At 42.2% G+C, this 21,630-nt stretch overlaps 1 protein-coding gene across 1 annotated transcript in view; it reads left to right on the forward strand.

The window, feature by feature from the left end:
• The window catches only part of LOC124718875, a 44,956-nt gene extending 24,274 nt beyond the window's left edge, over positions 1-20,682 (forward strand). The window contains exons 4-5 of the mRNA XM_047244513.1: positions 13,198-13,369; positions 19,837-20,682. Coding sequence (XP_047100469.1) covers positions 13,198-13,369; positions 19,837-20,517 — 853 coding nt within the window. The 3' untranslated portion in view covers positions 20,518-20,682. The remainder of the gene's footprint in view (positions 1-13,197; positions 13,370-19,836) is intronic.
• The last annotated feature ends 948 nt before the right edge of the window (positions 20,683-21,630 follow it).

Below are 21,630 nucleotides of genomic sequence, written 5' to 3' on the forward strand. Positions count from 1 at the left end.
TAGGCACTTTTACCCCTCGGCTTATCTGTTTTAAACAGTCCAACGTCATGACACTAATAGTTGCTCCAGTATCAATTAATATTTCAACATCAACATTATTTATACTTGTTGGAATTATTGCCTGTAAAATTTGTCCACATTTATTAGAAACTTCAGGTTTTTCTTCAATTAATTCATTCCTTATATCCTGATCATTATTGTACCTTAATACTCTCAGTTCAAATTGATGCCTGCCTTCCTTCTCCTTTCCAGTCATCTTAGGAAGGCATTTGGTGACTAGTATTAGTTTAATCTATCTCGTTGAGTCATCGGTGGGGGTTCATGAACTTCCACAATCCGTACAGTATGATCCGAGTTATGGTATTCACCCTGTCGCACATTGGAGGCTCCTTCGCCCATTGGTATAACTCCTTGTGCTGGATGAGGACTCGAGGCATTTGTTCCATCCTGCCGATGAACATTATGCTTCGAATTATCTTCCCAAGGTCGAATGCAATTGGGTTCATCACTTGGGTACCTGCTACTCTTATTAATATCACTACTATGCACATTCGCGTCACCATATCGAGGTTTACCTCTAGCACAGTATGTATCTCTTCTATATTTATTATAATCATTGTTTTTATTGCAACCATAGGATGAAGATTGTCCACGCTCCTGTGATGCGGGTTTGACCTGGTTTTCGGTATTATTATTATCATACGTTAAATTATTATTATAATTATTCGTATTACTATGAGTGTGAGTCGACATTTGATTACTACTCATTTGTCTTGCGTCTTCCATAATCATATCTATTGAGTCAATCACCGACAAGAATTGTTCTACGTCGTGGTCAGGAACATTTATTAACTTTTCACGTATATTTATGGGCAACCTTCCCTTCAAAATTCTGATCACTTCCTTGTGAGAAATTGGATCACTCCAATAACGTGTCTTATTTATGTACTTTTCAAAATATTGCCTTAAAGTACTCCTTTTACTGTTAAAATACTCAGGTTGGTAAACCTCTTTTCTTAATTTCTCTTGTTTACTCGACGACCAGTATTTAGCCAAAAAAAGTTGTTCAAACTCAGCGCAAGTATGGCAACTTTCACTTACTTCGGCGGCCCATAATGCGGCTTCTCCAGTAATTTTGGATACTATAAATTGAAGTCGGTCGTGTTCTGACCAGCTACGCAGAAATATTCTTTTGAAATTGTTGATAAAGATTTTCGGATGCAGGTTGTTCTTTTCAGTGGAGAATGTTGGGAATTGTCTACTTTTAAAAATGCTGTTCTCCACCTTTAAAGAAGACAAATATCCTCGCTGACCAAAAGAATCATCGTTTTTACCAACCGAATCATCAACTTCCCAATGCAAATTTTCACCACAATTGTACTTCGTATTATCACATGTTCGGTTGTTTTTCGACCTATTCTCCGAACGTTCGTCCTCTGTCAACAAATTTTGTGACGACTTTCGTTCTAACTCCGCCAATTTATGATTGGTTTCCTTTTGCCATTTAGGTAACTCATCAACTATTTTGTCTTTTATTTTCTGAAATTCGCTAGTGAAGAGCTTAATTAATTCATCATTTCTACTTAGGTGCTCATTGATATTTTCATTTGGCTGGGATCCAATAGTAGTCTTAACCTTGTCTACAATTTCATTTCCTTTTATTTCTATCCATTCAGACAGATTTTCGTCAAGTCTTTTAGTTTGATCTACTAAATACTTGTCAATCCCCTTACGAGCATCAGACTCAAACTCGACTATTTGTTTCGAAAGCTCTTCTATCTGTGCGCTAGCATTGAAACAGCTGCTTTCACACTTAACCATCCTATTGGACAAGCCATCATAACTCTTCGAAACTACCTCATATTTCTTTTCTACTTCATGAAGTTTTCCCATTAAATTATTATATTGCCTTTCTAAGGTGTTAGAAAACTCTACATCTAATTCTCCAAATTTCGCATTTAATTGAGTCTCCCAGTCCGCCTTTAATTCTTTCTTAGTATTTTCCAGTTTATAATCAAAGGTGTTCAGTTTGCTTTCCAAAGAATCCATTTTAACTTCTAATGAACCAAATTTGGCCTCAAATTTTTCATTTAACTTTTGATTGTCCTCTTTTAATTGCTTATTATCTTTTTCTAGTGAACCAAGTCTTCCATTCATTACACCCATTTGAGTATTTATTGATACCAGCATATCAAACATTTTTTGATTAATATTTCCATTTTGAGGATCAACTTGCTGATCTACTTCCGAAACCTCAAGATCTTTATGTTCTCCCACGCTGCTTACCTTACTTATCATTGGATTTGAATCTCCTAACGGCTCTAAATCAATAACTGTATTATTATCTATACATGTCTCCTGTCCCACATTGAGCTCATGGGATGCATCATCCCTATCCTCTTCACTTTTCTCACTCTCTCCACTCATTACTCTACTCAACTGCACATTATCATGTATTCTTTTCGTTCGTTTTGACATGATTATTCACTACCAAGACATACACTTATTTTCACTATGTATTTATATATATTTATCTTCCGAAATCACAAGTCTCAACTTCCTTTTTTTTTTATAACTATACAGTTATTTTAATCATACCTGGTAGTATCGCTCACTTTTAGCGATTATTGAAGAATACCTCTTTCATTGGACAGACTCACTGGCTGCTACAATATTTTCCAACTCTAGGGTTCGTGAATCCGGATGACACTCGACTCGATGCAGCAATCCTCCTCGATCGAGCCCCACGTTGAGCGCCACTTCTACCGTATCTTCCTTCGCCGTCGGCGTTGTCGTGGTTACCGTGAGACACCGTTATACCAAGAGGAAAGGCGCGTCGATCTTAGAGCATGAGATATGATGACCTTAAGCCATAGACAACACACAACGGTCACGGTAGCACCTGATTCCAGAATAGCTGCAGTACTTAAGATCTACGAACTATCCCCTGTTGACCAGGTCCCCAAAACTTAACCCGTAACGAGATCCCTTCAAAGCAAATTGTCATACGATCGTCTATAAAGGCTTCGTACCACGAGAGTACATGTTACGGTTTATGGAATAATAACAGATATGACCAAACTATCTTGTCTCTTCTGCTTTATTTAACATAACTTCGTTCACAGTTTCATTTCGCATTCACCACTCATTCACCGAAACCCTTTGATGAACAGTTTTGGTTGCATAACACCAACAGTCAATGATAATGATACAGCTTTTCTCCTTTTTATAAATTGAAGCCCGCTCTCCGTGATATAATAAAAAAAAACCGGTCTCAATTCCGCGTGCCTCGTGAGACGCGGATAGACTTATCCTGGAATTGACCGCCCTGTAGGTGTACTCAATTTAATGACCACACTTCACTGTCCGCTATTTCGCGTAACTGAATGTCCATTTGTTAGTCTGATTATACACTGTAGCTATTTAAAATTCGCCCCTATGTTTTTCACAACGCACAATTAGCACTTCGTTACTGGTTTGTTTTTTTTTTTCTTCTAAGAGTAAACGGAAAAAAAAGACGTCGTATCATCGGCTTAGTTGATATAAAGCAAAACACCTTAATATGCCCAATTTTACCTCTTCTTATAGGATCGGCTACCTTAATCATTAATTTATTACATATTATTTCCAATAACGCTAAACAGATATCGCCGTTATATTTTAATAGTATTCAAAAGCATGTTACTACTATTATGACCGACCAAATCATAACAAATCGCGCGGCGTGCGTTTTTAACGATAACTTTACGCTATTCAAGTTCCATTACAGCTGTCTTGATTCGTAATGTTACAACAGAATATCATTTGACTATTTCCTCGAAGATCTCTCCATGATAATTTCATGCAACAACCTTCAGTTTTAAAAGATTAACCAACCAAAATTCTGGAAATGAAATCTGTAATCTTTAAATAGTGTGGAATTCTTAAAATTCATTGATACTGTTTTAAATAGATTTAGTTTTTCAACATTTCCCGTAAGTTTTCAAAACACAAATGTGAAAATGCAGTGATACGAACCACTGACAACCATATGGGCCTACAGCACACAGTCATCGACTTTGAGATTGTAGCACATCTGTTGATGCTACAGTGAATCAGCTTTGTCTGTGCTGTACATCTACACTGGTATGTATGAACTTTTGCAAAAAGCTCTCTGACTAATTTCTCTGATGTTCACTTCCACGTTGGTCCAAAGCACAAATATTCATTGTAGTAGGAGTGCTTGCTGCCCACACTAATGCCTACTTCTTCATAAAAGCTGGAAGGTCTTGAAGAAATTTCGTGGCTTCAGCACTCGAGTCAGTTAAATAGATGCTGAGGATTTCAGAACCTTTAAGAGTGTTACAGACCTCATTACCAAACCAAAAGTTGATGCTCATGCTAACAATGTATATTTCAGAAACTTTTCCACAATGAAGTTTTTTTAAAAGTAACATATTCTTCATCAGAGTTGGCTACCACCATTTTCTTCAGGTCACATCGAGGGAGACCACAATTTGTCATTTCTCCATAGTTTGTAGATGCCTTGCAAAATCTAGTGCTCAAATACGTAGGTGGAAGGTAATCATTAAACTAGAAACACAAATGCTTTAAAAACTACTAGATCAAATTTGAAACATGTAGACTTAACTGAGCTAGTAGATTTCATGCCTGAAGTGAAGTGAATAGGCAGTTTTATCTGAACGTCAGGCCAGAGAATCTTCTCTCCACCGGTTCCACATACGCACTGTCGAAGCAGCGTGCTCTGTACGAGCTGCAGTGTCACGGAACGATAGACCTGCCTGCCACAGACCACTCATTCTGTCCCATTCGAGTGCTCTCACGTACCACCCACTACCACACATGCTGTGTCAATTAAGTTCAGAAAATTCCTGTATGAAATTTTCTCACAATTTTTCAAAAACGACATGAGATACACAAACACCATCGACAGGCCAACATCTTTCGAGCACTCAAAGAAATAGACTCGGTGCCTACACTGAGGCAGGTGCTGCTTTACATGAGATGGACCTGCACGGAAACGTGCTCCAGATGGCTTCGACTCAATAACAGAACAGAAAAAGTTCGCCCCTACTTGACCTTAAAATTTGAATCCGAGACTCATGATAAACACAAAAGGATACCCAGGTTTAATTATTATTACTTGGGGTGACCTTAACTGCAAGACTTTAACGTGCAATGGTACGGGCCAGGCTCGGGGAGGGATGATTGCCTGAGCTGCTACCTTCCCAAATTGCCGGTCCCTCTGTCAGGTGTTCAGGAGGCTCGAACAGTCACCTAAAGCAGGTGAGCCCCTCTCTGTGGAAGAGGGTCCTCCAGTTGAAAGGAGCGCGCCATTGGAGACACTGGCAGTTGTGGCGGATTTTCTCGGTGCGAGCCAATCGTTTCCGCAGAAACAGATCCACATTGGATAACTTATTCACCCTAAGACAAGTAACTGAGAAGGTGTGTGGGAATTCAATGTAGATGTCCACATACTATTCGTAGATTTTAAAAAGGCCTATGATAGCATACACCGGCAGTCACTTCTAAATATAATGAAGGCATTTAAAATAACATCAAAATTAATCAGATTAGTTAAAATGAGTATCGATGAAACTTTATGTCGCATAAAGACACCGGTAGGAGAAACTGAAGATTTTAAGGTGTACACTGGACTGAGACGAGGGGATGCCATTACACCTATTTTATTTAACCTTCTCGTAGAGAAGATTGATAGAGAATTTTCTAAAACCAGTTTACAAGGGATCCAGCTACAAGATTTGAACATTACAAGACTTGCCTATGCAGATGATGTAGCACTAATAAGTAGTTCCAAAAGAGAATTAATCAGAATGCAAAATTACTACAAAATTGCTGAGAAAACAGGATTACAGGTTAATGAAGAAAAGACAGAATACCTGCCCATAAGTAAGAAAACCAGAAAAGATGCACCTCTGACGGTAGATGGATTCAATTTCAAGGCTGTTGACCACTTCAAGTACCTAGGAAGTATTTTTAGTAATAACAACAGAACAGATATAGAAATAGATGCCTGTTTATCAACAGCAAACAAGACACTTTATAGTTTCATCAAAATTCTAAGAAAAAGAGCACTTAGCAGTAACTTAAAAATCCACTTATATACCTGTGATGTTACACGGATGTGAAACATTAATATTTAGAAAGAAATATGAAGAAAAACTGTTAATATTCGAAAGAAAAGTACTCAGGAAAATTTTTGGACCTGTATACGACAAAAATAACATGGAATGGAGAATAAGAAGAAATGAAGAATTAAGAGGGCTGTACAAACACCGTAACATTGTCGAAGTGCTCAAGAGGAGAAGGTTGAATTGGGCAGCCCATATAGCAAGAATGACAGAGAATAGACTACCTAGAATGGCATTCAGCAGAACAATAGAAGGAACGAGAAGAAGAGGGAGACCCAAAATCAGATGGCGGTATAACATTCGGGGAACACAACGAGGATGAACAGCAGCAGCAACTGGACAAACGGCCCATTGGACAGGCAGAAGTGGAAGAGGCTCACAGAGCAGGCGTATGGTTGATAAGGCCCTTGCCACATGTAAAGTAAAGTAAAAAAAATTAAGAGCCAATCGTCACCTTTGCAGACCACGTCTACTAAACGCAAATGGAATGAAGCTCCTGATGCAAAGACCCAACCAGCTGTGCCACGGTTCCTTGTGGTTTCACATACTGGAGAAGGCCAGCCGTTTGCAATGGTAAATCCGTTTCTTATTCAGAAAGGTGTTGACGCAGTTGCTAGCCCTGTGAAATCCTGCTCTCATTTATGCAATGCCACTTTTTTTTGGAGACTACTTCTGATTCTCAGGCACAACAACTGCTTGCTGCTTCACTTCTGTGTGGCTATCCTGTTGGTGTCGAGCCCGCAGAACTCTGAATTCTTCCTGTGGCGTTATCTGCACCGGGCTGCTCGACGGTCGGACTGAGGCAGAAATCTGAACTTACTTTTCTGATCACAGTGTCATTGCAGTCCATTGAGTGATGAAAAAAGTAGATGCATCCTTAGTGCCCACACACACTCTTTTTCTCACATTTGAAAGAGCGGTGCCTCTGTCCTCAAAATCAAAGCGGGCTGTGAAGTTGTCACAAACAGACCGTTCATTCCAAACCCGATCATTTCGTCCTCACTCGAATGTCCTGTCGACACCCGGCCAAATGTGTCACCTGTGGTGGGGATGCGCACAAGGGCAATTGCTTGCCTCCTTCTCCCCACTGTATCGACTGCAGTGGTGACCGTACTGCCTCCTCTCGAGATTTTCCCACGTATCTCGGTGAGGGGGCTGTCCGGGAGATTCGGGTAAAGGAAAAAGTGCCTTATGCTGTCATTCGCAAGTTATTGGCTAGTCGAAAGCCCTGCATTTTACCACCTGGCACTTACTGTACCGTTCTTGTTACATCTCACTCCACGAAGGACATGGCCACGCAGACCTGCAACCTCAAATTTAGCACCGCGGTTGTAAAATCGCCCAGTGCCGTGGTAGCATCCCTGTCTCCTTCTCCTCCAACTGTGCAACAAACCACCAAAGTTTTGCCTCGCGCAACCAAATCATCTGCTACACAATCAGCAGGTCGGACAGGACGGAAAGAATATTCCAGCAAAGACTTAACGTCCATCCAGCTGACAAACATCTGAATCTTCATCTGCCAACCGGAAAGACTCCAAGAAATCAGAGGCAAACGGTCTGCTTCGCCGACTCGTGTGTCCTCTTCGATGGTGTCAGTTCGTGGTACCCTCACGTAGCTGACCTCCGTGTTGCTGTTGTGCACCACCAACTGTTTATCTGCCCTGGAATCCACAGATCAACTGAGGGAGAATGCTGACGCGTCTGTAGATCTCGTGGAGCAGGATCCACCTCTGCGCCTTGTAGCAGAGTGTCTTCGAAGGCTGGAACTCGGCAGCCGCTGACGTGACACCCTTCTGTAACCTCGCCCTGCCTTCCCCTTTCCCCATCGTGACTCTTCTCCGGTGGAATATTCGTGGCCTTAGATCCAGCAAGGAGGAATTACAGCTACTCTTGGAATCGCAGTGGCTACTTGTACTCTGTCTCCAGGAAACAAAATTACATCCTGACAACTGCTTTTTCTTCTCACATTTCTTTCTTGTCTGCTTTGACCTTCAGCCCCCCTGCCCTGAGGACAGCATTCCATCTCATGGGGAGTCATGCTGCTCGTCTGGGATGACATTCGTAGCCAAACCGTCTCACTGAACACCTGGCTGCAAGCTGTTGCAGTCTACACTTTCCTTCCTCACTTCACCTTTCTCTTTGCAACACCTACATCCCTCTGTCATTCGCTGTCACCAGGACAGACTTCCTCCAGCTTATTTGGCAACTCCCTACCTGTTTTTGCTGCTCATTGACTTTTAACACACACCGTCCTCTCCGGGTCTCTCCCAGAACCTGTCAGAGAGGTGCCCGCCTGGCTGACCTTTTCAATAAACTTGACTTTCTCTGTTGTTAACACTGGAATACCAATGCTCCTTTCAGACTCCTCACACACTCACATCCCCATTGGAACATCTCCTTCTGCACTATCCAGCTTGCCCATCTTCACAAATGGTCAGTTTTCTCTGACATGCACTTGCGTGACCATTTACCGTGTGCTATCCATTTGCTGACCCCACCTACGGCAAACCCAAATGGCAACTTTCTAAGGCCGACTGGTGGCTGTACTCCTCCCTGGCGGCCTTCGACGAACAACATTTCCTCAATTGTGGTGACCGAGTAGAAAACCTTACAAATGTTACCCTTACTGCTGCAGAACATTCCATTCCTCACACTTCATTTTTATGGCACCGTGTCCCAGTGCCACGGTGGACTGAGGTGTGCCACAAGTAAATTCGTTGCGGAGACGTGCTCTCTGCGTTTTTAACCGTAATCCTATGATGGCCAACTGCATTCATTGTAAACAGCTACAAGCGCAGTGTTGTTGCGTTCTTTGGGATAGCAAAAAAAGCTAGCTGGATTTAATTTACTATTTCTTTTAACAATTCCACTCCCTTTTCTCTCATGTGGACCAACCTTCGATGGCTGTCTGGGATCGAGGTCCATTTCCCCATTTCCGACCTGACAGTAACAGACGATGTCACAGTAAACCCTCTTGCTATCACCAACACCTCGGGTCACTATTTTGCGGAGATTTCTAGCTTGACCCACTATCGCCCTGTCTTCCTCATTCGAAGATGAGTTGTGGAGGCTCAGGTGATACCCTTGTCCTCTTAGAATTGTGAGTGCTACAACGCCACTTTTACTATGAGGAAGCTAGATCGTGCTCTCACCTTCATCCCGATCCTCTGCCCCTGGTGGGCAGTATGATGTTCACATTCAGTTGCTGCAGCACCTTTCTCTTGCGGGCATTTTCTCCTTCATACATACATTTGCATTTGGGCAGGGGGCACATTTCCCAGATGCTGGCACAAAGCCTGTACCTAAGCCCGGTAAGGACAAACACCTTCCTTCTAACTACTGCCCGATTTCTCTCACCAGCTGTGTTTGCAAAGTGATTGTGTGTGCGATTCATGCCGGGCTGGTACGGTGACTCGAGTCTCGCAATTTATTAACCACTGCACAGTGTGAATTTCCAGCGCGCCACTCTACAGTTGACTATCTCGTCATTTTGTCCACCTGTGTCACAAATTGTTTTCTACGGAAATACCAGACTGTGGCTGTGTTTTTTGAACTGGAAAAAGCCTGTGGCAGTTGTTGGAGGATTTGTATCCTCCGTACTCTCAACAGATGGGGCTTCTGTGGCTGCCTGCCCTGTTTCCTTCCAGAATTTTTAAGAGACAGTTTTCAAGATACGTGTGGGTTCTATCTCATCAGACACCTTTATCTGGGAAAATGTTGCTCCTTAGGGTTTCGTCCTGAACGTCGTCTTCTTTGCTATCATCGTTAACCGTATTACGGCCTGTCTCCCGTCGGGCATCTTCGACTCCCTCTCGTCGATGATTTTGTGATCTGTTTCAGTTATCCACAGACTTATCTCCTCGAGCGGCACCTTCAGTGTTCACTCGATCGTCTTTATTTGTGGAGCACTGACAATGGCTTTCACTTTTGTACTGACAAAACCGTTTGTATGAATTTCTGACGGCATGGTGGGTTTGTTCCACCATTTTTACTTGCTAAGCTTGTTGCTCTTCTGTTCACTGACAGTATGAAATTCCAGGGGTCGTACACTTCATAGGAAACAGTCTTGGTCATCCCACGTGTCCTACCTAGCTGCCCCCTTGTACTTGGTCCTCAATGTCCAGCTTGTTCTCAGTGCTGCTTCCTGGGGAGCCAATCAGTCCACACTCCTTCGTTTGTACCGGTTCCTTATCCATTCAAAACGAGACTGTGGGTGTTTCATTTATGAATCTGTCGGCTTCTGTCCACCTTACGCTGTCTACATACAATCCACCATCATGGAGTCAGTTTGGCCACTGGCGCCTTTTATGTTAGCCCGGTTGAGAGTGTGTATGCAGAAGCTGCCGAACTACTGCTGTCGTACCGATGTGATGTTCTCCTCAGCAGATATGCGTGCCGTTTGTCCACCGTGCCCGGCCACTCGTTCTATGCCTCCTTGTTAGACGACTCCTTTGACTGTCAGTATGTGTGCGTCCCTCATCTGTTACCTCCTGGAGTTCGCTTTTGGCTATTCCTCCAGCAGCTTAACTTCACACTACCTGCCACTTTCCCGAGTGTGAACCCTTCACCACCTTGGCTTTGTGCAGTGGCCTGTGTTCACTTTAGACTTTATTCTCTTCCTAAGGACACTACTACAAAGTTGCTTTATCGAACGGAACTTCACAATAGTACCTTTGAGTACAGTCCTGACCGAGCGAGGTGGCGCAGTGGTTAGCACACTGGACTCGCATTCGGGAGGACGACGGTCCAATCCCGTGTCCGGCCATCCTGACTTAGGTTTTCTGTGATTTCCCTAAATCGCTTCAGGCAAATTCCGGGACGGTTCCTTAGAAAGGGCACGGCCGATTTCCTTCCCCATCCTTACCTAATCCGAGCTTGTGGTCCGTCTCTAATGACCTCGTTGTTGATGGGACGTTAAACAGTAATCTCCTCCTCCTCCCCAGTACAGTCCTGGCTCTCTGACTGATTGCGGTGGCGAGTGCGCCTTCATCATTAGCACCCACAGTTTTTGGTATTGGCTTCCAGAACCCTGCTCAGTATTTACATCAGAGCTCTCCGCCCTGTATTAGGCGACACGATACATTCGGCAACACAGGCTTTTCAATTGTGGCATTTGCTCCGACTCTCTGTGTCTTTTAGATTCTCTGTGTGCTGTACACAGTCTGTCCCTCAGAGCAACGGGTCGAAGAAAGCATCCACTTGCTCACTCTCGATGGAACCACTGCGACGTTTATACGGGTTCCCGGTCACGTCGGTCTGACGGGAAACGAGGCTGCTGACGCTGCTGCCGGGGCTGGTGTCATCCTACCTCTGCCCGCTAGTTCTTCCATTCCTTTAGATGATATCTGTGTCGCCATCTGGCAGCAGGTTGTGACGCTTTGGAATCACCGATGGTCTTCTCATCAGGGGAACGAGCTCTGGGGAATGAAACCTCTCGCAGCGTCGCGGTCAAACTCGTCTCACTGGGAAGAGAGACCATTTTAGCTAGATTGCGTATTGGGCACTGTCATTTTAGCAACTGTCATTTGGTAAGTGGTTATCCCCCACCACTTTGTGTTCATTGTCATCAACCTGTCACAGTTCGCCAGTTCCTGACATAATGTCCTTTTTTATCCACTTTTGTGTTAATTTATGTTTGCCGTCTGAGTTACTGGCCATTTTAGCGAACAATGCGTGGGCAGTTGATCACATTTTACTTTTTATCTGTCGTAGCAATGTGGCAAAGGTCATTTAATCTTTAGTTTAGGGCCTCCATTTCCATTGCCCCTGTGGCGTATTTTATGGACCTTTCTCCAAGAGGAAGTCCCTGTTTTTGAGGTGTCTTTTTTTTCCATCGATTCGGCTTAATGTGCGGTCGCTTTTAACTCCTTTTTCGACTGTTCTGGCATGCGTGTGTATGACCTTAGTTGTTTTTGTACCCTAAAACAAAACAAAACAAAAATCCAACTTTGAACAAACACTATTTGCCACTTACTAACGTCAACTTGTTTAGCAGTGTCCAAACTTACAAATAGCTGACAGAAATGGCTGTACAATTACTAGGGAGTCTACTGTGTATGAGGCTGCTTCTTGGCACCCAATCTCACTGATCCACACTTCATCCACGACAATTACAGTAGATTTCCGTGTGTCCGTAGCCTTCGGCAAAATCGAACACAGCCACGTTCCCGTCAGAGGAACGGCAACCACTTCTCCTGAGGCACCACATCGGGGTCGGTCCATTAACTTGCTTCCAGATGTGGAGCCACTGAGATGGCTTTCTGCCTTCGGCAGGGATCCGGAATCGGTTGCCTCCTACCGGCTAACGAACCGCGCACTCCTCACTGAGCCGCAAATGGTGTCACTCTCCTTCCCCCTCTCTGCGGTCGCGGCGACATTTCCTTATACTCGCTTTCATCCACTGAGCCAACTGCTACGTACACACCTAACTCTGTGACTGCTGGCTACCACAGCTGGCTTCCTCGTCTACACCGCCTGAGAGCCCACACACGTACTGCTCGACTGTGTGACACTCGCTCAGAGCCTGTCATAAGTTTTCCAGTATCCCGATTCTGATAGGTTCCAGAATTACTACATCTGAGCAAGTTGGGGTCTGCCACCCGACACTGATCTCGTCGTGTTTTGTTTAGACATTATACTCAAAGCTGTCAGGAGTTGCTGCAATTGAGAAGTTGCTGTATCTTAAGTAAGTTTGGGAAAATGTGGGAAAAGTGTGTCAGTTAAAAGAAAACAGTGTTGAGAAAAATAAAATTTATTTTAGTGTGAAAAGCGTGTATGAGACTGACTTTTGAAACACATCTTGTTTGTGTGGAACTTTTGAAATATTATTTTATTAACTACATAATTCATCAAAGCAGTTGTGCTGCCCACAGTCTTGTTTTATATATGCATGTTGCGTTACACCAGTATCGTTTAGGTGCAGAATATTTGCTGCCTTCATTTAGCACTTAGCTGTGGCTGACATTTCACTATTAGATGCAGTGATACACGTGATGTCATCTGCAGAGTTTGACCGTGCTGACATTCTGTGAATTCTATTTTACAGGTGCGAAGCTGTCGTGAGACGAGAGACGAGTTTTAAAAAAGAGACGAATGGCATTGTGCCAGAAGAAATAAAACAACAGGTCGAAAAGAGCGAGAAACCCTGTGCGGAAAGGGAGGAGGTCTCACCGGGAAACGTGCCTGACACACCGTGCAGTGACGTGGGAAATACAAAGGTGTGTTTTCAGTTCCTGTTCAGTTTTCTTTGTGACTTTCTCGGGATAGTTTACACCTGTCTTTAAGAGTTTTCCAGTTCAGTTTCTTCAGTACCTCTGCGACTCTTTCCCACACAGCAAACCAACCTGTGACCATTCGTGCTTCTTTTCCCTGTTTACGTTCAATACCTCTCGTTACTTCTATTTGGTACGGGTCCCACAAACTTGAGCACTATTCTAGAACTAGTCACACAAATGGTTTGTTAGCAATCTTTTTTGTAGACCGATTGCACTTCCCCAGTATTCTACCGATAAACTGAAATCTACCACCCTGCCGCCTACTTTACCCACCACTGAGCCTACACGATCATTCCATTTCGTATTCCTACAATGTGTTACACACGGTATTTGTACAAGTTGTCCAATTCCAACAGTGACTTATTGATATAGGATACTACGTTTTTTTCATTTTGTGAAGAACACAATTTTACATTTTTTTGAATATTTAAAAGCAAGCTGCCAATATTTGCACTGCTTTGGAAGCTTCTCAAGATCTGACTGAATATTTATGCAGCTCTTTTCAGACAGCATTCATTATAGACACTTGCATCATCTGCAAAAAGTTTGAGGTTACCATTAATATATGCTGGAAGTTCATTGATATACAATATGAAAGCTTGGGTCCCAACACACTTCTGTGGGGCACACCTGAAGTTACTTCTACTTCTGATGATGACTTTCCACACAAGATAACATGTAGTGTCCTCCCTACCAAAAAGCCCTCAATCCAGTCACAAATTTCACCTTATACCCCATATGGTCACTTCTGATGATAAGTGTGGGTGTGGTACTGCATCAAATGTTTTTCGGAAATCTAAAAGTACTGTATCCACCTGGCTATCTCGATCCGATGCCTCGAGAAAAGTGCGAGTCGGGTTTTACGCGATCGATGTTTGTGGAATCTGTGCCGATTGGCAGTGAGGAGGTCATTCTGTTTGAGATATCGCATTATGTTTGAATTCTGAATGTGTTCTGAGATTCTACTACAAATAGATGTCAAGAATATTGGATGGTAGTTTTGTTGATCAGTTCTACTAATATCTTCTTGTAGACAGGTGTGACCTGTGCTTTATTCTAAGAATTGGGCACAGTTTTTCGTTCTACGGCAGATTACAGTTAGGAGAGGGGGTAACTCGCCTACAAATTCAGTGTAGAATCTGACGGGAATTCCACTGGGCACTGAAGCTTTGTTCAATTTTAACAGTTTTAGTTGTTTCTTAACACCACAGACACGAATTCTTATTTCACTCATCTTTTCAGTGGTACAAGGATTAAATTGGGGCATTTCTCCTGAGCTTCCCTTTGTAAAGGAACATTCGAAAACAGATTAAGAATTCAGCTTTTCCTTTTCTACTCTCAATTTCAGTTCCTGTCTCATTTGCTAGGCACTGCACACCAACTTTGGTGCATTAACAGTCTTTACATAGAACCCAAATTTCTTTGGGTTTTGTGAAAGATCACTTAACAGTATTCTGCTGCGGTAGTCATTGAAGGCATCACGCATTACTCTCTTGACTGTGAAATGCATTTCGTTCAGCATATCTCTGACTATAGCCCTACACCTTGTTTTACACTGTTTCTTAGTAGAAGTTTCTTTATAGTGGCAGTAGTACACCAAGGAGGGACACTCCCATTATGAACTGTTCTACTGGGTACATATCTATCAAGTGCACGGTAAACTATTCTTCTACATTTGAACCACAGTTCTACACACTCCCGCCCTTTGCTGAAAGTTTCAAGTTTCTCATTGAGGTGTGGCACTACTGATTTTTTATCTAGTTTACTGATCATGTTTGTTTTAGTTGTCCTTTGCACTTTGGTAATCGTTGCTGCCACGGCCGCCTCACAGTCACAGTCATACCAGTGTCGATGTAGACATCCGCGGAGAGCTCAGAGCTATTTGTTGCAATTGGATGCAATATGTTTCAATTATCAGTGCGGTTCCTATGTATCTGTTCTAGGTAATTTTCCGAGAAGGCATTTAGTAATGTTTCATAAGATGCCTTATCATGCCCACCACTAACAAAATGGTAATTTTCCCAGTTAATTGTTGGTAGTTTTCAGTTATATCGGGAGACAGTTTGGGTGGTGATAGAAGGATCCGATTATCATTTTATACCCACCCCCTGATACTGAGTCTTGCCCAGACAATCTCACACGCAGCTTCAATTTATATCTTGATTGATTTGGCTTTCTTGTCTATTGCAACAAATAGGCCGCCTCCATTTCCCATTTGCTATTCTTTCAATATACACTTAAATTTCCTCCCAAAATATCACTGCTATCAGTTTCAGGTTTCCACCAGCTTTCTGTACTTAGTGATAAGTGAGCTTCACTGCTTTTCATGAGCTTTTCACACTCTGGCACTTCGTGGCAAATGCTTCGGCAGTTTACCATTAGGATTTATTTTAATACTCTCACCTGTGGGAGGCATTTGTTTCAATCTTACACTGATACTTCGGGGTTACCTACAGCTTTCGTTATCTACATTGGACAGGGGAGTCACCTAATCTTGGGGGGGAGGGGGGGGGGGGGAGGGGGGTGCGACTTGGTGTGCATCCCACACATAGCTACCTGAGTAGTAGCATACCTGACCCTGTTAGGGGGAGCTTACAGTTTTCAGTGTCTTGTTTAATTCATTTGATGTCACCCCTTTTTATCTCTTACTACATTTCATATAATTAATTATCATCTTTCTTACTTTTATGCCTTCCTTAACACACATGCTCATTCCACCACATCAGTATTTTTCTCTTCTAAAATTGGTTATCATGTCAGAACTTGAAGTACTAGCTTCCCCCTTCAAACCCATTTGTGCTCACTTATGCATATTACTGAATTACCTGTGAGACGATCATTCGGCAAGACTCATAATTTATCAGTTTTGCTCTGTAAACTTTGTACAGTTTGAAAAAGGATGTTTAATAGCCAAATGTTCATTTGATGTGCCACATAACATCATATTTCTTCGACTTTGCTCGTTTGTGCTGAATCCTTGTGTTGGGATTTTGTTGGCATTCATCTTTTGAATCCTGTATGTAGATTTCAGATGCTAGGCAACTTCACTTCCTTCTTTCTTTTTTATTGTTGGAACCATTTGTTTCTTTTTATAGCTGCTCTCGTACATTATTTTATCAACTGCTCGTTTGTATTTGATTAAAGTACTGTTGTACCAGACTGATTCTGGTGTAGTCCATGCAACATGAAATTACCTTTTTCATAGCTGTTGACATGAACTTTGAACAGGAGTGCTTTAATTTTTGAATATTTCACTAAAACTCATTATTATCACAAGAGCAATTGGCGAAGTCAAATCTCATCGATAGATACACAGGTATCGCATATGTAGTAGACAGCAACTGTGATGTGTATACTTTTTTGATAAATGCTCTGGCCTCATAATAGTAAAGTTTATTTCATCCCACTACGAGACCAACTTTTGCAGAATTAACACATTCTTTCTATATATTGCTGATAACATTTGTGAACTTGTTACTAGGCTTATTAACATTTGAAAAAACTCATTCTCTTTGGCAGAGCTCGATGCATATTTTGTTAATGTTGTGGGACACAATGCGTATTTTGTTAATGTTGCGGGGCTGACTGTCTACAAATATTTTCGCTTTGGTTTTGTTTTGTATTTGTTTTTGCATAGCTGCTGAACTGTTGTTTGTAAATTGCATATTTGTACTTGTGACACAATGCAGCACACAAGTGCTGTCTGGTACATTTTCAGCCACAAACTTTTTAATTGTTACGTTTTGGCTTTGTGTAAGGGGCTGTTGCTGTTGGTGGTGGTGGTGGTGGTGGTGGTGGTGGTGTTTACATACTTGCTGTATATTAATGAAACACTGGTCTTTGTCCACTTTTGAAATATTACTGCTTCTCAGAATTATACATTTGTTTACTAGAGCAGAGCATTCAAATTGTAATATATCAATATAACTTTATAAAACAAAATTCAAACTCTGTCCGAACAGGTCTCAAAGGCCAGATAGTACCGACAAACCGCTGTAAGCGTCGCTGGAGGGACGTGTGATCAGCCCACCACTCTTCTCAGTTTTTGTGACCTAACAGTATAACTTTACAACACTTAAATCTTTGCATCCTTGTCTCTTACAAGGTTAAATTATATTCTTTCACACGTGTCTGTTACACGAGCTGGACGTGATGACACGTAGTCCGCACTTATCAATCTTATATTTATTTTGTGGCAGTTCCCAGAAAACCACCACTTAAGACATTTTTACTCGGTAATTTCTCTGATGTTTTTGTTTCATAACTTGCAATTTTTTATTGGACCAGTTTAAGTGTGTGAGGGAAAGTCAGAAAGTAAAGGGACTTTTGAGAGAAGGAATATTTATTCTAATGATAGAAAACTGAAACGTGCATTATTTTTCTACATAACCTCCCTGCACTTAGACACACCTCCCCCAACGTTTCACAGATTTTTTGATTCCATCAGAAAAAAGTTTTTGTTTGCAACAATAACCAATTTTGCACCGCATCTTTCAACGGTCTAAACATACGGAAATCGCTCGGAGCAAGACCTGTGCTGTATGGCGGGTGTTCCAGCAATTCGAATCCCAACTCGTTTGTCATTTCGACCGTATGTTTGGCAGACTGGTGCCGGGCGTTATCTTGCTGTAGGATGACACCTCTTTGAAGTTTTCTGCGACGTTAGGCTCTGATTTGAGGTTTCGGTTTAGTTTGCAACACATCACAATAGTTCTCACTGTTCACAGTTTTGCTTCTTTGTGTGAAATATATGATTACCACAGCTTCCGTGTCTCAGAATAGTGTTAGCGTAATCTTAACAGCTGATGCTTGATGTTTAAATTTCTTAACCTCTGGTGCCCGCAGCCTTACCTTCTGCTACATTAAAGTGATCTCACGCTGGAAAAATCCGTCTAACTCGCAGTGATAACGGGCTAAATGTTTACAAGCTGTGTCCATTCTTTGCACCTTATACTGCGCTGACAGTTCTTTCGATACCTACCTTGCAAACAATTCCCAAAAATTTAGCCTGTCGTGTAAGATGCAATACTCTGAACCGTGACTGATATTTAAAGTATTGACGATTTCGTCCACTGCGATTCTTCCTCCAATGACTACCATTTACACGTGTTCACTTGTCAGTGACTGGTTGTTTTTGCAGCTGTGAAAAAAATCGGGCATGTGCACTATGTTTGCCTGCATACATAGAGAGCACACATGTCTTGATAGCATTGTTGGTTTTGACAATAAGAAAATAAGGTTGGATACTTTTTGAACAGTCATCCTACCACGAGTAAAGTCAACAACTTCCGTAATGAATTATTTTTGGACTAGGAAGTGAGCTACATTGTAAATATATTTCATCACAGGCCACTAATGACAATTTATTTCAATAAAACAAAATGTGCTTGATGAGAAAATGTGCATTTCCTGTAGTTACAGAGACATAAACCGTCCTTACTGTATTTGTGCTGTATGCGTAATGGTGTACGAAATGATTGGCCGACGAGATCGAGTCTCCTGTTCTGCGATTGGCTGGAAGTAGCAAATTGGGCAGCCACCACTTCGATTTTATTGCTTACAAACCTGACATATGCCATACTTAAGGTTTTTGTTTTTATTCTTGCATATTATGAAAGTATACACTTTAAATGATCCACCACATTAAAGATCTCTCCAAATTAGTACACTTTTTTGTCTTAAGCTGCTAGGAAGTGCTAATTTTGTGTATAAAACCTATACCTATCTGATTACATAATGTAAAAATGATGACCTCACAGTATTAGTTTAATCTGTGAATGTGAAACTACCTGTACTGTTTCAGTGACGAATTTGAGAGAAACATAGTTGATAATCTTTCCGTGCAATGCATCCTACGTTCCTGTGACCCTCCTGCCTCAACCTTCATTAGTCACTGTCCTCACGCATCCAGCCCCTTCCCTGCTCCCATTTCACCACTACACCCAGTCTTTTTCAATTTTATTTATTTATTTGTTTTTCTCTATTTCTCTCTCTATCTCTCCTTTTCCGCCACTGCCTGCCTCCCCCACCCCCCACCCCCAATCTGTTCCCTGCCCACTGCCAAACCACAGCACTTCACTGTCCGCCATCCCCACCATACTATCCCTCCCCCTACCCCTCCCCTCTCCCGTCATGCATTGGTGTGCTGTTCGCAGTGTGGTTTGTGTGTGTGTTGTTAACAGAGGCCATTGGCCGAAATCTTTAAGTGTGAAAATGTTTTTTGTTGTGCCTATCTGCAACTTTCTCATAATATTGTTACATTCCATCCTGGATTGTCCATTATCTGATAATCAGTTGAATGTGGTATTTCTAAAGTCTTTTCTAATATTCCCTGTGAGATTTTGTCTTCTCTCTCTCTGGCTACTCTTGTTGTCTTCTTAATGTTTCCATTTGTATGTTTTGTGCTGCAGGTGAGAAAGATGAAGCACGTGATGATTCTGGACGAAGACAGGAACTTCTGTGCGGAGCTCCCCTTGGAGAAGGACAACACGCTGGCCCTGAAGCTGCTACAGAGGCACTTTCCCGGGGTGTGTGGGCTGACGTACCGCTCTTCGGACTGTCCTCACCGGCAGTGGATCGTCCTCGAGAGTGGGAAACTGCGAGCACCGAAAGGCGGCTGGGAACACGACGTCTACTACTGTGTGTTTTCCAAGCAGAGTGGTGGAAAGTGGCTGCACACCTTTTGTCACTGTTCGTTTTCTAAACCGAGTAAGAACAAGCTAACAAAATCTCCGATAAAGTCCTCTTCTAATAAGAACAACCAGGTCAAAACTCGTCCACACGAGGTGTCTAGCAAGAAATTGCAGAGTGAGGAACCTGACATCTACATAGTGGAAGAAGACGAGGAATGTGAGAGGCAGAGGTGCTCGGAGATCGTCGTGTGTAGTTTGCCGCAGTGGGTCACAGACGAGCGACTGCGGGAACACTTCGACAGGTTCGGCAAGGTACTCACGTGTGTCGTACAGAAGGACTTGGTCGGTGGCCGCTACGGACTGGTCAAGTTCCGGGACGTTTCTTCACAGGAGAAGGCTCTGGCCGAACTGTTCCACAGGTTCGGGGACACGTGGTGTTCCGTACGTTTGCGCAGCTGACGGTGAACTGGTTGCTACCTGTACGTGTTGTACTGTGTGAACTGTACAGTGTGGACATTTGTTACTCAGGTTTTCTGATGTAGAAGTAATGAAAATGTTGCCTTACAGTGGCGCATATACAACTAGTAATGTCTCCTTTTTCTATTAAAATGTTTAGAAAATTTACAACATTAATGTTGAATTTTTTTTCTCCTGTCCTTGTGTTACACTTATACAATGTACTGATGGAAAAATCTGGTGGAATCAGCAAGTTTAAAAGACCTGCTAACTTTGATTTTCAGTTATCTGGATGCTTAGAGTTGCCATTTGTTGGCATAATCTTCCAGCAAAAGACTACATAAACTTGGAGGCTTTCCTCCTAAGCAAAAGGAACTGTTGCAGGGTCATTTTGCCATGAGGTTCAGTGATGGTCTGCAGTTTGTCTTCATCATAAAGCTGTTTTGCTATTAAATTTAAATCTCTGAAAAAGATCACACTGCAGTCCTTTTTAAAAGAGTGCTTATCATATTTGGAAAAGATTTTGGACAGATTAATGAAACTCTGGCAAATATTCTATAAAGATTCAGATAGGCAAAAATTGTGTTTAAATTGCCACGTAGACCTGTATAACAAATTAGCTTCCATTACAACTTCGTCTGACAATCTGTTGCTAAAATTTTCCCTCGCTTCTAACTGCAGTTTGAGCTTTCGTACAACTTCTTCTTGTTAAAGATCAAAGGTTTAAAACTTTGTCAAATTCAGAGTTAAGCTCAAATCTTAATAACCAGTTGGAATAGCATCTGCTAGTGGCTATGAAGTTGATGAGTTACAGCAGTTTGTTACGTAGGAGTGCATGGACTGCTCACACTGTAATTAGCTACTGTTAGGTTCGAAAGATGAAACAAAATTCTCACTTGTACTTAATACCAGAAATGTCGGCTAACATTTGTGTGCCTGAGAGACTGGCTAAAATGGCTATAAAGTTGAAAAAATGCATCCTAGCAGCAATGGCAGGGAAAAAGGAAGGGCAAAGTTCTCTCTGATGAAATAAAGAATCTGGTACTTGAATGTGTTTGGGATGGCAAGGTAATCGTGAAGGACTGACTGAATTTTTGTCAGAATTGGTGGAATAGA

Source organism: Schistocerca piceifrons, chromosome 10 (genome assembly GCF_021461385.2).
Source record: "Schistocerca piceifrons isolate TAMUIC-IGC-003096 chromosome 10, iqSchPice1.1, whole genome shotgun sequence".
In the NCBI taxonomy this organism is placed as follows: Eukaryota; Metazoa; Arthropoda; class Insecta; order Orthoptera; family Acrididae; genus Schistocerca; species Schistocerca piceifrons.